The 15,190-nt window shown below is 50.2% G+C and overlaps 1 protein-coding gene across 5 annotated transcripts in view; it reads left to right on the top strand.

Moving 5' to 3' along the window:
• Mras (muscle RAS oncogene homolog) overlaps positions 1–14,322 on the top strand; it is a 53,443-nt gene extending 39,121 nt beyond the window's left edge. For all 5 annotated transcript variants that reach the window (XM_058574809.1, XM_046431719.2, XM_046431720.2 and 2 more), the window contains 4 exons: positions 3,974–4,127; positions 5,152–5,251; positions 9,503–9,582; positions 10,960–14,322. In XM_058574809.1, coding sequence (XP_058430792.1) covers positions 3,974–4,127; positions 5,152–5,251; positions 9,503–9,582; positions 10,960–11,059 — 434 coding nt within the window. In that variant the 3' untranslated portion in view covers positions 11,060–14,322. The remainder of the gene's footprint in view (positions 1–3,973; positions 4,128–5,151; positions 5,252–9,502; positions 9,583–10,959) is intronic.
• Positions 14,323–15,190: the final 868 nt, after the last annotated feature.

The following is a 15,190-nucleotide window of genomic DNA, read 5'->3' as shown; positions in this document are numbered from 1 at the left end:
CTTTATTTTGTTCGTTTATTTTTATGTGGTGCTGAGGATCGAACCCAGTGCCTCTCATGTGCAAGGCAAGCGCTCTACCGCTGAGCCCCAACCTCAGCCCCTCTCTCTTTGGTTTTATTTTTCCTTTTCTAGCTTCCCAATTTCAGTGCTTAATTCATTTTCAGTTTCGGTTTCTGAAATGCATTTAAAGCTATAATTTCCCCCTGAGAACCATTTTGGTCTCCAACCATTGTCCTTCAATTACAAATTATTTGTGATTTCTGCTTGGCTTTTCTCTTTAACTGGAGAGTTATAGAGCAGTATAACTTTTACATTTTCAAAGTGAATGGATTATTTTATATTCTTGTTTCTATTAATAACAGATCATTAGTTGGTGGGGGCATTTATTCTATCTTTAAGACAGACCTGTTTAAAAGTTTCCATGTTTTAAGCTTCGTGACTTTGGCACTTTTTGATGTTTTTACCTTTTCTCATTATATATACCCTACATTTTTCCTATTTAATGATTTAACCTTGAACTTAATTTTGCAGATGTGTTTCTTTTGGTTAGCATGTGGCAAGTATATTCTTCTTTTATCCTTTCTCATTTTGTGTGTGTCATTTTCTTCTAGTGGGTCTTTTTTAAGTAGCAGGCAAATTGATTTTGTACTAAGAATCTGCTTTTGACAGGCGAATTCATCCCATTTGTATTTACTGCGATTGGATTTATTTCTGCCATCTTATTTCACATCTACTTTTTAATTGTACTTGCTTACTTCGTTAAGTTTATTTTTGCCTTTTGTTGAATTGGTTCCATTTGCTGTGTTCTGTTTTTCCTCTCTTCTGGTGATTAGGAGGTTTGGGGTTTTATTTCTGTTCTTTGGGTAGGTCTGCTATATACATAAGAAAGTGTATACTTAACATTTTTCTATCAGCATCTGGGTATAATTGGGATCTTTGGCCTCTTTCCCAATGAAGCAAGAATGTTAGTACAGGCTGAGTATCCCTTATCTAGTACCAGAATAAGGATATCATATTGGCCCAATAAGTGTTTCAGGTTTCAGAGTTTTTCAGATTTGGGAATATTTGCATAGACCTTACCATTTGAGCATCCCTAGTCCAAAAATCTAAGATCCAAAATGTTCCAGTATGTAAAACTTTTTGAGCACCACATTGGTGTACAGAATGTTGCAGATTTCAGAGCACTTCAGATTTTTAATTCTCAGGTGAGGGACACTTATATTTTCCTGGTCTCTTCCTTCACGCATGGCTCATCATAGATTTTAGTTCCAATCTATCATCCCTTCTCTTCAAACTGTGCAACATTTTATTTAAACTTAACTCTTATATTTTGCTGTTTTCTTTGCTTATGACTATTTGTAATATCCCTTATCCTTCTCTTTCATGAATCTGTTTTTCACTTTGCTTGAGTACATCCTCTAAGAATTCTTCTAGAAAGTGTGGGCAAGATAATGTCAAAGACCTTCAGTGTCTGAAATGGCTGTCTTCCTTTCCAGAGGATCCATTGTATTTTCAGCTCCCTATTGAGATTTTTTTTAATTGAATGATCATATTTTTAAACATAACCTAGAAAATATGTGAATATATTAATTATAACATGACCTTAATGTATGTTGCTATTGAATTCAGGCCTTCCCATCCACATGTCAGCCATTTCAAGTGTTTAATTGATTTCAGTTCTAAGTGGGATTTATTTGGGTGGGGAGAAGCTATAATGGAGGGATCCAGTTGAAGGTGCACTCTTCCTATCCCTCAGCCACCCCACTGGTCCTTCCTGTAGGTCCCTGTCTTCTTATATCCAGATGAAAGGGTTGTAGGATGTCAGAGCTACACGGACCTCAAGGTCCAGAGTCTACCCCTCTTCCTGCATGAGCCTGAGGCCCAGGAGTGGGGCAGAATAGCCACTAGCTTCTCTCATGTCTGGTGCACATCCCAGCTCCTCCTGTCCATCCATCGCCCCTCTGAAGTGCAGAGGACTGGTCAGGGCATGCATCAATGATGATCTGATGGGACAGGTCACTTTCCCAGGCCCCGTCTGAAGGTACCAGAGGAGATGTGGAGTCCTAAGTGTCCTCAGTAGCTCGTCCTGTGGCTTTCCTTGCTGTCCACCCACTGGCACCCCTGCATCTGTCTCTTGCCACCTCTTTTCTTCCCAGTATCTGACGTAAGTCTCCAAATATCTGTCTGAAGTCCTATTCAGGGGTCTGCTAGGCTTTGCAGCCTGTGTCAAAACTGAGCCCCCAAATCCTGCTTCTTCCCCTTCCCTACTGCCTTAGTCCATGACACCGATATTCACCCTGTCACTCAGGCCAGACCCAATAGCACCCGCACTGTAGCCCTGTCTTTGAAAGTGGCCCCATCTGGCCACCTCCCCCAGCCTCCCATCATATCCTGCCTGGATTGCTGCACAAGCTCCTAACAGGTCCCCTTGCTCCCACGTGCGGCCTATTGGAAAAGGGAACTTGTTAGGAGGCGCCAGAATGAACTTGCATAAATAATACCATCTTCTGACAGTGACCCCTCCCACCCAGCTGGCTCTGTTGTTCTTCATAGTGTACGCTTAACCAGCTAATGTTCCAGCAGCCTGTCATTTATCTGTCTCTCGACGGGATCTTAAGTTCCTACCACAGCAAGGATTTTGCCCCATTTGTTTTGTGCCCACAGAGGCTAGAACGTGCCCAGCACATTGTAGGCACTCAAAGACTTCTTAAATGAACAGAATTGCTTAGACTCCTCTTTTATTTGCTCATTCAAGTACCATTTGGGTACATTTTGTGCTGAGACTCAAAGGTGACTCACACAGACCAGGTCCCTGCTTCTGGGAGCCAACAGTCTGGCGGTGGGGGGACATTAAACAGGCAGCAAGATGTGTCTGGAGAAGGGTTGGGACAGAGTGGGGAGAGCCCTGGGGGCTCAGACAGCAGAACACCACATCAGAGTGAGCCAAGGCCTGGGAGGAAGGAGCCCAGGCCCAGGGGGTAGGAGAGAAGGCCCCTCAAAGATGGCAGGCTCCTGGCAGACACTCCCCTCGTCCTTCTTTGTGCCAGCACTTCTCTCTCAGGGCATTACACATATTAACTCAAACAACCCTGGCCATCCCTGTTTTAGGAAACAGAGGCACAGAGAAATGAGCCTTCCCGGGGCCACACCCGAGGAGTGGAGAGCCAGACACAGCTCCGTGGTCTGACTCCAAAATCTGTAACCACCGACTTCACTGCCTCTAGGGAGAGGGAGAAATTGGGTCTGGTCAGAGAGTGGAGAGAGCAGGGAGGCCAGACAGTGAGCAGGGGTGTGCAGGAGCCAGCAGTTCAGACCTTGGACCCTGTAGGGTGGGAGTGGTCAGGCTGGCACAGCTGGAAGGAGACACCCCCACCCCAGGCTGTAGCTGTGACTCTCTGAGCCAGGCAGAGGTGGAGCACTTGATCTCACCAAAAAGGAAGGGTGAGCGTCAGGGTCCGTGGGACGGCAGCAGTATGAGGGATGGGTGGCTTGGAGGGAAGCACCTTTCTCATGGTCTTGGGGGACCCTCTTTCCAGCCCCCGCACTGTCCCCGCCACCCCTGTGACAGCCCCATCCTAGAGGTGAGGGTCATTCCCTCCCTAAAGCCTGCCTGGTGTCTGTCCACACTGACCAGTGGCCTCCTCAGGGCTTCTCCTAGGCTTATCCACAAACACACCTTTCTCCACAGGGGGCAGCAAGATGGCGGAACTAGAGACTCAAAGAGAGTCAGGTAGCTTCCCAAAGAATCCTGCTCTGTAAATCCTGCAGCAGGGAGTTATCCCGTCCCTGGGGACTCCCCAGAGGGGGTTTGTGAGAGCTGATCACTGATTTTAAATAGCTTGTGGGTGGATCAGGGAATTGAGGCCCAGTGAGCACCTGGATTGAAACCACCCAGGCGGACCCTGGGGGTCTGTGGGCTAAAGGGACTCCAGAGGGACGCTGGCAGCCCCTGAGTGGCCTCATCTCTCCCCAGTTCTGGACACAGCCGGGCAGGAGGAGTTCAGTGCCATGCGGGAGCAGTACATGCGCACAGGGGACGGCTTCCTCATCGTCTACTCGGTCACCGACAAGGCCAGCTTCGAGCACGTGGACCGCTTCCACCAGCTCATCCTGCGTGTCAAGGACAGGTGAGGGCAGGGTGTCCCAGCTCCTGGCCTGCAGGAGGCTCCCTTCTGCCTTTCTTCCTCTTCCTCCTCCTCTTCTTCCTCCTCTTCCCTCTTCCTCTCCTGGAAAGCTGAATTCTCTCCTCCCCACAGATCTCCCTGTCAGTCCCTCCAGTGCCACCCCTAGATATTTTCTTCAGGACCAAACTGCTTCCAGGGACCTAAGGGGGTCCATCCCCACCCCGTAGCAGCATCTTTGTTTCAACTCCAATTTAGCCAAGTTATATTATGGACAAAGAGGTGAATTTTCTTTCTAGTATACATTGTCATTGATTAAGTCACATTTGACTGTGAGATTTATAAGCCTCTAATTAAAAGCACATTTTTCCTTGTCTCATAATTAAATAATTTGGAGCCCATTTTCAGCCCAGCTGGTCTTTTTGGTTCATTGGATCTCGAAGAGGCAAAGTAAAGATAATAAACGGAGGAGCTAATAGGAAAACAGCAAGCTCTGACCAATCCCAGTAAACACAGAAAAATCCAGTTAATACCTGTTCTAAAGCAGAAAGGGATAATGACTTTACCAGGTAAAGGGACACATGCACACAGAGCCGCAGTTATGTCCCTGAGTATATGAGCCTCAAAAGTGACTCAGGTGGGAAAATATTTAATTTTCTTGCTAATCAAAGAAATGTGAGGGAAATAGTAAAGTGCCATTTTTTCACCTGTGAAATTACAATTTTTAAAGAATAAAAATATCCAGTGCTGGATTCAACGGGGCAGGACCTCATGGGGCATAAAGTGAGAGTGACAATTTGGATGGCAGTTTGGCCTCTGGACCAGCCTCAACACCAGCCTTGTGACAGGCCTGAGGCTTCAAAACCAAGACAGCCACCTCAACTCCCAGGCCCCTTTCACCCAAGGGCTTACCTCTCTCTGGAAAGGAGCTGGGAAGGGGTTCTGCCCAGGCCAGGCAGACTGATAACACCTGAGGTTTGGCTGCATCCCCTCAGCCAGGCACTGGCCCTCACTGTCCCTTTATTTCCAGGGAGTCATTTCCCATGATCCTCGTGGCCAACAAGGTCGATTTGATGCATCTGAGGAAAATCACCAGGGAGCAAGGAAAAGAAATGGCGAACAAACACAATGTAGGTGCACGTGCGTTGGGCTGTGTGGGGCCGGAAGATGTGTGAATGTGGGTCCTCCATCTCTCTGGCAGTGCTGGCCTTTGGAATTGGAACCTGGGCCTCCTGAGTAGCAACTGGATTTTATGGGGCAGGCCCTCATGGGGCATATGGGGAGGGGGATATTTTTAAAACAAGTCAGAGAGAAAACACCCTCTGTAGTCATTAGAAGTTCCGATGTGGGGACCTGATGCCTTCTGAGTGGCGTTCCGCCCACCTCCTGGTCAAGGGCCACTCAGTCCCACCAGGACCCTGCAGATCCATGCCTGGGCTGTGCACAGGGGTTGGCTTCTGTCCACCACCCAGTATGCTCACACTCGTTGGAGTCAGCTCTGTTCGCTCAGCTCTGCCCTGCACCAGGCACTGCTCCTGGGGAACAGGCGCACCGTGCCGATGGCTCCTCACAGTGGGCGTCCTTAACCCCACCTGACAAGTGACCACACTGAGGTTTGCCCCAGGCCACAACCTGAATATCATCAGAAAATTTTAGGTTTTCTAGTGTTGCTAGGTGAGGTCTCGGGGCATCCCCAGCCCTTGTGGGCATGGACTGTGCCCTCTGGCCCCCTCCTCTGCTGCCAGGTTGAACCTCCCCTCTGGCCATTGGCCCAGCTCTGGTAGTTGAAGAGGGGGTGCACTGGAAGTTAACCCTGCCTGTCTCTGCCCTCTGTTTGCGTCTTGACTCCATAACTCTAGGCCCTGGGCAATAATCATCCCTGCCTCATGGGGCCTGCCTCCAGTGACCGAGACAGACTATAATAAGCAAAGCAAATTAGAGTTCTGAAAGTTAGGTGTTATGGAAACAAACACAGGGAAAGGGGGTCAGGGATGGGGCGTGGAGAGGATGCTTTCCAAAGAGGGTAGTCAGGAAGAGATTTCCTGAAAGGTTCAATTCAGCAGGGAGTTCATACACGAGAGAATGAGCCCTGCAAGTGTCTGGGGAAAGAATATTCTACAAAGGGAATAGTGTGTACAAAGGCCCTGAGGTGGGAGTTTGCAGAACATCAAGGAGGCCATCTTGGCTCAGCAGAGGGAGCAGGAGGGGTGAGTTTGGGAAGTGAGGATGGATAGGTGGTTTAATCCTGGTGAGATTTTACTGTGAGGAGGGAAATCACTGGAGAGTTGCGAGTGAGAGGGATATGGCCTGACCTACAAATGAACAGTCTCTCTCTAGAGGCTGCATGGAGTAGAGTCCATGGGTGGCAAGGATGAGAGCAGGGAGATTAGGAAGGGACTGTCCCTGTGGCCCACGTGAGATTGACTTGGACCAGAGCGTGGCTGTGAAGGTGGTGGTCTGGGTTCGTAAGAGCTAACAGCATTTCCTCACAGATTGCTTATGAGGAGAGAGAAAGAGACGACAGTTCCATGGTTTGGGCATGAGCAACTGGAGGAGATTGGAATTCCAATAAGTGAGCCAGGAGGGACAGTCACAGTCAGTAGGGGAAAGACAGGAGTGTGGTTTTCAGTGTCTTCATTTGAGGAGCTTCACAGATGACCAAGGGGAGAGGCCAGGAAGGCAGTCAGACGCCCCCATCTGAAGACAGAATTCAAAACCACAATACCCAAGGGAGTAAGTGTAGATGGGGAAGGGGTCCTGGGGCTGAGGCTGGGGACCCTTCCTGTTGTGGGTCTGGGGAGATAAAGAAGGATCAGTGAGAAAGACCGAGCAGTCAGTGATATGAGGACCAGAGTGGGGAGTTTGGAAGCCAAGTAAAGCTGGTGCCTCCTCCAGGTGCCAGGAGTGGTCAGCCAGGCCAGGAGCTGCTCAGAAGCCTCCAGAGGAGCCTGGGAACTGACCATCATGGTCAGTATTAGACACCGACCTGGGAGAGCACAGGAGGGCCTGGCATGCTGAACAGAGGTGGCCTGAGGAGCGATTGCGTTTCACAGTCTTGACCTCCAAACAATGACCAGTTCCGTAGGTCTAAGGAGGGTTTGCTGGGGGCTTCCACAAACGCTGTCTGATTTTCCCTCCCAGCAGCTCTGGGCAGTGTGGAGGCTCACAGGTGCTGCTTAGGCATCCACAGCTGACTTTTGCAAATAGAAGGGAAGGAGACCCAGGAGCACCAGGTCTCTCCTCTCAGCCTGATGCTGTTACCCGGGACAAACACTGCTGCCTCATTTGTGTTTGACCAGAGGACTCTACCAGTCGCTCTCAATGACATCCCAACTTTATAGCTCCTGAGACCAGTTCCTCTCTAGGTGTCTGAGACAGGGTGCTCCCACCCAAACTCCCCACTCTGGTCCTCAAATCACTGACTGCTCGGTCTTTCTTGCCGATCCCTCTTTATGTCCCCAGATGCACAATAGGAAGGATCCCCACCCAATGCAGGAAGATAGTATTTTCTGCATGGAGTTAAATGGTACTACCAATTATTATTGCAAGGTTTCCCTTAGTTTAAGTCCAGTTGCTACTGAAATCCCTGAATTCTAAGAACCCAATGGATGCACGTCAGACTTTCTTCAGTGGTAGAGGCAGAGCCCCTAGAAAGAAGGTGGAGCATGCCCAGGGACCTGGGGGATAGTACAAGTCATGTATTTCTGAGCCCGGGGATTAGGACCACGGGTAGCCGAAACTCCTGGAAGCTGGGGGCTTCTAGCTATCAGCGTACAGGATGTGAAGGGACTCCAGCCAGGTCCCAGATCCCGGATCAGGTGCCTTCCTGCTTCCCTTCTGGGAATGCTCAGGGTGGCCATTGGCCTCACCCACAAAGACCTCAGAGCTCTACCAGGTGCTTCACAGAAGCATCTACCACACTTGGACATGATGTTCAAACCGGAGGTGGCTCCAAAACGGACCTCAGCACCCCCACCAGTGCATGGGAGGCCAGGTGGGGAAGTGGCATGTGTACCTGGTTTGACTTTCTGCTGGTCACAGTAGATCTTACTCAGGCACGTGACCCTCAGCCGTCTCCCTCTGCAGAATGAGATCCTGCCTGCCTCTGCTGGTTAATATTCAGTGAGGTCAGGGATGTGGGGACCTGGGAAACCAAACAGCTCACAGAGGACAGCATTTTTCTTTCAGTAAAATCAGATGCTCAAATATTTGTCAAATGAAGATTTCAAAGGCCTGAGCTCTGCCCTTTTGTGTGCCCTGCCCTTTGTGTGTCTGTCAGCTCCATTAAGACCACCGCTTGAAGCCAAAGCAGGGTGTGGACATCTGACCTCATGCAATGAAAACTGACAGGAAGACACGGATTGTCCCGGGCCCTGGACAACGCTTTACAATAACTCCTCTGAAATAACAACTTACTCTGTCAGGCTCCGCCACCGCTCCCACCCCGTGCGCTGAACCAACGGGTCATGTTTATTTTCTTAACTGTGCTTTTCTCCTTCAAATGTATTGTAATGAAAAGGACTAATTTTGTAATCGGAGAAAAGCCATGAAAAATAGTAAAGTTCTGCAAACTCACCACAATCGGCTCACTTCCGTCTCACGCACGGAGGCCTGTGCCTATGTCTCCAACCCCCCACCCCCGCGTGGGGGACCACCAGCACTTCCCACTTTTGTGGGTCCTTGTCATAGGAGAAGACGAGCACTCAGAAGCCTGGTTCTCCCTTCATCAAACTGAGGCTTGGTGTAGATACGGCCCATGGGGTCACCTCGGCCACAGCTCTCATGTGCTGCTGCCTTTTGGCCATGAGATGAGTCCTCAGCATCATCCCTGTGTAAACATGGCTGAGCTCCCGGACTCATAGACACAGACCAAACAAGAGCTGGACTGGGGCGGGCGCCGTGGGGCGGGGACCAGCATGGCCCAGAAAGGTCACCCGGGTTCAGAGTCCTGCTTGTGGCCTAGCCCCTCCTCAGCCTTTCCCACTGCTTTCACTCTGGGGGGGGCCAAAAAGAGGGCTGGGGATTGCCTCAAGATAGAGAAGCAGGCCTCGGAAAGGAAAATGAATAGAATCCGAATGTATCTTAGTTTGATGAAGGAAAAAAATCTTTAGTCTTCCAGTATATTAAAAGATCATTTATATGCTATTTTTAGGAAGCTATCAAATATCTCTGTGACTAGAGAACAAGAGGGAATCGGAAAAGCCATTAGTAAAACTTTCCAACCTCAGAGCGAGAAGCCACCAAAAGAAGCTTGAGGCTGCTGGGGACCAGGGATTCCGTCCTGGGTTCCTTGGGACCTCTGAGAATTTGCCACCTTCGGGGTGGGGAAGGACTGTGTGGATCTCAGTGCCTCTTTGACCAAGTTGAGCTTTGCCTTACAGATTCCGTACATAGAAACCAGTGCCAAGGACCCGCCTCTCAATGTGGACAAAGCCTTCCATGACCTCGTTAGAGTAATTAGGTGAGCAGCCCACCCCTCTCTGGAAGGAGCCTCTGTGGCTGGGAAGGGCCCAGCCAGGCTGAGGGTTTGTAAGGAACACAGCTCCTGTTCTGGCCAGTTCTTGAGCCTCCTTCCATCTCTTGCCCCTGACTTTCCACCCACCTCCGCCCTCCCCCAGCGGCAGATGGGTCTGTGGGTGGAAGCTGCTCCTCCTGCCACATGGACCCACCTTCACCTACTGAAAGGAAGCGACTTCCTGCTGGCGTGTGGCACCTCCGCCCAGTCCAGCCACCTTGGATGTTTTCCCAACACCAGAGCTTTCCACCCAACCAAAAGGAGGCAGGCCCCTCTCCCCATTCCCAGAGCAGAAGCCCTGTGTACGCAGCTTCCCCTGAACAACCAACTGTGTGATTCTGGGGCGCCAATTTCAGGGGAACCGTGAGGGCATCTCTTTTTCAGATCCACAGTTCTCAGCCTTCGAGCAAAGTCAGCTGGCCTGACAAATAGTTTCTGGAACATTCCTTTGCAAGGTCAGGGTCCAGGTGTAATGATCTGGTGCTCAGATGACTGGCTGCAGTCCCTGTCCCCATGTATCCCACTTCTCAAATCTCCAGCATCTAGAGCATCCCAGGCCTTGGTTCTCAAGACACCATGCATTGAATCCGTTGCCCTCACGCTGGTGACTCAGAGGGCTGTTGGTTAGCTCTGGATGAGACCCAGAGCTCTAACGTTGTCCTTTGCTTGACACCTCCCCATCCCCACTGTCCATCCCTCCCTATCCACCTTGCATGTGCTCAATAATCTCATTTTCTCCTGTTATTTCAGCATAATGGAAAATACAGCAGGCTTCACTTAACGTTTCTGCTGGCAGGTCTGCACACTTGAAATGATTCTCCTGGTCATTCTGTCTCCTATTAGGATGTGCTACCACCAAGTAGCATATAGGGACGTCCTGGTTATGACCTGTACATCTAAGGCCAGGTTTACACCTAGGAAGAGTTAAAACATGTGAAAAGCTTTTGCAATAAAATGTCAGTTGTCCTGTCATTTAATTTAAAATATGGAACACAGAAACAGAGGCCAACACTCTGTACAACCTAAAGCATGATGCAGCTGAGGATTTAAATAAATATAGCAACACAGCCTGATGACAGTAATTCCCATCAACAGGATGATTTGAGTTTTCCCCTCCTCTTCCTTCCCAGTTTCTTTGCCCTAAGAGACGTTATCCAGCCAGGCCCCTCTCTAGCAGCTAGGACTCCAGTGCCTCCAAATCTGTCCTCCCAACCCTCAGCCCCTGCCAGATCAGGCTCCCTGTGCCTCTGACCCAGGAGTAAGGGGGAGAAGAGAAGCAAAATCCGTTATGACTTTGTCTTTCTGCCCTTCAATGTTTAAAAGGCAACAGATTCCAGAAAAGAGCCAGAAGAAGAAGAAGAAAACCAAATGGCGGGGAGACCGGGCCACTGGCACCCATAAACTGCAGTGCGTGATCTTGTGACGGCCTGAGTCCCTGGGCACAGTGACAGCGAACTGCCAGCCCTCGGGACCCCTCCACTGCCTAACTGCACTGAAAACCATTTCTAACCACAACCCTTGGCCTGAGGACTTGGCACGGGAAGGGAGAGAGGAAGGGTGAGCTGGGAGCAGACAGGGCCTGGCTTTGCCAGAGGGCACGAGCTGTCTCAGATCTCCCGTGAGACCAGGAAGCCACCTGTGTACAGAGCAGCCTTTAGCCTCTCGCCGGTTGATACACCCGGGTCCCCCCTTCTCTTGGTGGGTGTGTTGTTCCTTTTAGCTACCTAGTGTTGGTTTGATGTGGGCGTGTTTATCCATGTGCAACGTTCCAAACAAGCCATTATCCAGCTTCCCCCCGCCCCCGCCGCCTGACTCCAAGCCACAGTGTCTGAGCTCAGATGTCTTTTGTAGATTTTTAAATTATTTTAGTGATGATTATTTTATTTAGCGGGGGGGGGGGGGTCTGTGCCCACTGCCTGATGGAATCCCAGGTCTTCAGCAGACCTCACTGATAACATGGACAGGATACTATTGTTGTCTTCTTCATTGAGTGCCAAACTCAACCCAGAATGAGCAGAATGGCCGAGAGGCCCGAAGTTAATGGGAATGGTATGTAGCTGGGGGTGGGGGGTAGGGGTCCTCAGGCCATGGGTCATACCCTGGAGGGAAAGCAGCCCCATTCATTGCCTAGAAACCGAGGAGAAGAGAGATGCATTTACCCAGAGGGCTTTTGCTGAGGACGCAGATATCAGAAGACAAAATTTATCTCACCGAGATGAGTGGCAGGTGCAAGCATGTCGTTTCTAAAAGGAGAGTTTGTTATTATTGTCCTGAAAATATATAAACTAAGGTGAGTGAGTGGCTTTGCACAAAAGTGCATTTATTTTTAGACAGCATGGGTTCGGTTGTTCTCCCCAGGTGGGCGAGAGGCCCTGGGTTTCTCAGATCTTCTCCTGCTCCTGTGCATCACCTGTGCTGCCCAGGGTTTCTCTGATATAAACTCACTGTCATGTCCAAGGAAGCCCCTGTGGACTCCCTCCAGAAAACTCAAGGTCATACAGAATCTTAACCACAAAAGATTCAGTCTGAATATCCCTTAAACATTACCAGGACCTGAAGCCATTTCCCCGTGAGTCAACCGACCACCACCTCTGTTAAGCCCAGTTACTGAGCAAACCCCTTCCCTTCAAGGGTCAGCGGATTCCTTGTCTCTTTGGCACACACTTTTATTACCCTCTTGGATCGCGACAGTAATACAAGAGCAGAGGAGAAAAGAAGGTGGAGCTCATGATGGGACTCCCAGGTATCTGTTTCTGCACGGGACAGTCTCCCCTGAGAATGCCCACCTCCCTCTCTGGTGCTGCTGGTGGGAGCAAAGACAGGATTTTTCCAGCCCGGGTTGGAGTGGAGGGGCAGCCAGAACAATGGTGCCCTCCCCCCAGAGGAGGTCAGAAGATGAGGTGGCTTGGTGAGTGACCTTCTTCCCCAGGTGTTACCAATCAGATCGCTGTGCAAATAGAACAGTCCCCGCAGGTGACCAGGCTGCTCTTTGGAGAAACAGACATGGAATGAAAGCCAAGGACAGTGAGCCTCCAACCAAGTTGACCAGACACCCGGATTCTTCTCTGTTCAGAAAGTGTGCCGGGCTCCTCACTCGGCCAGATCACCAGCACCAAGGGATCAGCCAGAAGAATGATTCTGCTGCAGGGGGGACCCGTGTTGATTGGAAATCAAACTTCCTTTTTGTCAAAATGCGCCCCCTCCCTTTATTTTTCCCTGTTCCTAAAAGCAAGGATAAGAGAGAACATTCCAGATGAGGCATTTCAGAGTTTCCAGGATCCTATAATGTTAGCGAGTATTTTAAACACTAAAAGGCCACGGCTCTTTCTAACCCTGAGGCCCCTCTGGGCCCGGTCTGCAGCAGGCACGTGAGTGGTTTTGTGTGTGGTTTGATCTCCAGCTGCATCCTCGAGATGAGATGAGGAGCAGTGAGCACAGGGGTGCTTTGCATTGGGAGTGGCAGAGGAGGACAGGAAGCCCTGCACACAGGGCAGCGGCCACTGCCAGAGAACTACCGAGCACCACCCGCCACCAGCACACCCCCTGCCCACAGGGAGCTGCAGCTCTAACCGCACCCACTGGGGGGTCTCATTGGAAGCAGACCTACAACAGGGCCCTGAGCCATAAAGGTAACCAGAAGAGGGGTTTCCCCATCCTGGTTCCCCTCACATATAAACGGGGTGGTGTATCTGCCACCATCCCCATCTTCCAGAGCATCTATCCTAAACTCAAGCCACAGCTGGACTCCACAGGGCCTAAGGAGACTCTGGTTAAGGGTTGGCCTCTGCTTTGTTGGGACCAATGGTGCGCTTTCTCCTATGACCTCATTTCCCCCTTTGGTGAGGTGGGTAGATAACACCCCATCTTTAGAAATGGACCCTTGGAGAGTCGCTTCTCCAGCTACCCAGGTAGGCTGGAGTGGAGTGTACCCAGGAACATCCCCAGTATATCTCCGTCCCCACCTGGCCTGGCAGGGTCAGCCTGGGGAACCTGATAATCATGCTACTCCATGACTGAGGGGCCTACGGGGGCTTATGGCTGGGCCATCATCATGTTCCCACAGCTTTTCCTGAGAGTAGTACTACCTGCACATGCCCTAGAGCATACCCTTCCTCAAATCCCCTCATCCCGTGGCTTAGTCCTTGTGTGCTCTCAGATTTCCTCCTACTATTCTGACACCCTCCTCAGAGGGTTCCATTTCTCCCCAGAGGTAACCCAAGCCATCTTCCCCATCCCCGCAGGCTGGGGCTGGGGCATACAGGGGACATCTGGATGGTTTATCTTAGGACTTTGCCCACCACCCTCTCATGGTACTTGCTATGGAGGGTACCATGAGACCTGGTGTGACCTGTCTTGCTTCACCAGGAGATATGATCTACTAACATGTGTCAGCTCTAACCCAAAGGCCCCTCAGACAGGTCAGGTCACAGTAAATCCAGAGCCACAGACAGGTCCCCTCCATTAGCAGCCCGTTGGGTTGGAAATTCCATGTCAGATTTACTTAGAAGGAGATACTTGAATCGCTGAGTGCCACTGGGTGCCCAGCTTCTGTTTCACAGTATTAACAGGTGGCCATTGTTGTGAAACGAGAGTGAAGCCTGAACATCTCGATGATGCTTGAGCCTTTTATGTAACTTTTTATTAAGTCTTTGTGTATCTTGACTCATTAATAAAGAAATGAAGAGATGCCTGTCTTATTTCCTCTTTTTCAAACATTCCTAAAGTTTTTGCTGAGAACATTGCAATTTGTCAGCATTTCACCCAGAGTACCCATCTCTCCCAGAGTGTGACTTTGGTAAGGAGGGAGCCCGCTGGTGGCCCCGGGGGGGGGGGGTGTTTCCTGAGTGGAGCGAGAGGATGAAGGCAGGTTGGTGCAGCATTGAGGGGCACAGCCCCTCAGTGCTGGGTAGACCTGGATGTGGGCCCTGCCATTGACCTCTGTGTGCCCTTGAACTAAGGACCTTCTCTAGTCTTTAGCTGCTGTACCTGAATGGACGGTGATACCCACGTCCTGAGCAGTTATCCCTGCATGGAGAATGTTCCCTGCCCCCATCTACTGGGGTACAGTCTTCAGTCACTGTAATTTCACTTCTTTGTTCATTGAACCCAGTGGGAAATAGACCAAGCTAAGACATCAAGATCTCTTTTCCAGAGTATAGAAGTCATAGCCCTCTCATGGATACCTCTTTGGATAACTGTAGCTGAAACCCATAAACAGAGGCTGAGGATGCTTCTTACACCCCTCACCCTGGGAACAGAGAAGGATGGAGGGGAGAAGGGGAATGTGGTAGATAGCTCAGGCCTGGCTTCCTGCCCATTCATTTATTTATTCCACAAATATGTATCGGGCTGTGCTGTATGCCAGGCCCTGGGCTGGGTGCGGGTGTGTGGTGGTGGGCAGGGAAAGGGTCTTCTGATGATTCGCTCCTCCTCCTCTAGCCCTGAATTCATTTCTTGTGGCTGTTGTAAGAAATTCCCACAAAATTAGTGTTTTAATATGGAAACGTATTCTCTCACAGTTCTAGAGACCAGAAGTTCAAGTTCAGCATCGCTG

The sequence above is a fragment of the Marmota monax genome, unplaced genomic scaffold, assembly GCF_021218885.2.
Source record: "Marmota monax isolate L192 unplaced genomic scaffold, Marmota_monax_Labrador192_F-V1.1 WCK01_AAM20220418_F8-fsc00022, whole genome shotgun sequence".
Classification (NCBI taxonomy): Eukaryota; Metazoa; Chordata; class Mammalia; order Rodentia; family Sciuridae; genus Marmota; species Marmota monax.
Note: the sequence above shows the minus strand (reverse complement) of the source record. Positions and strands in the feature narration are given on the sequence as shown.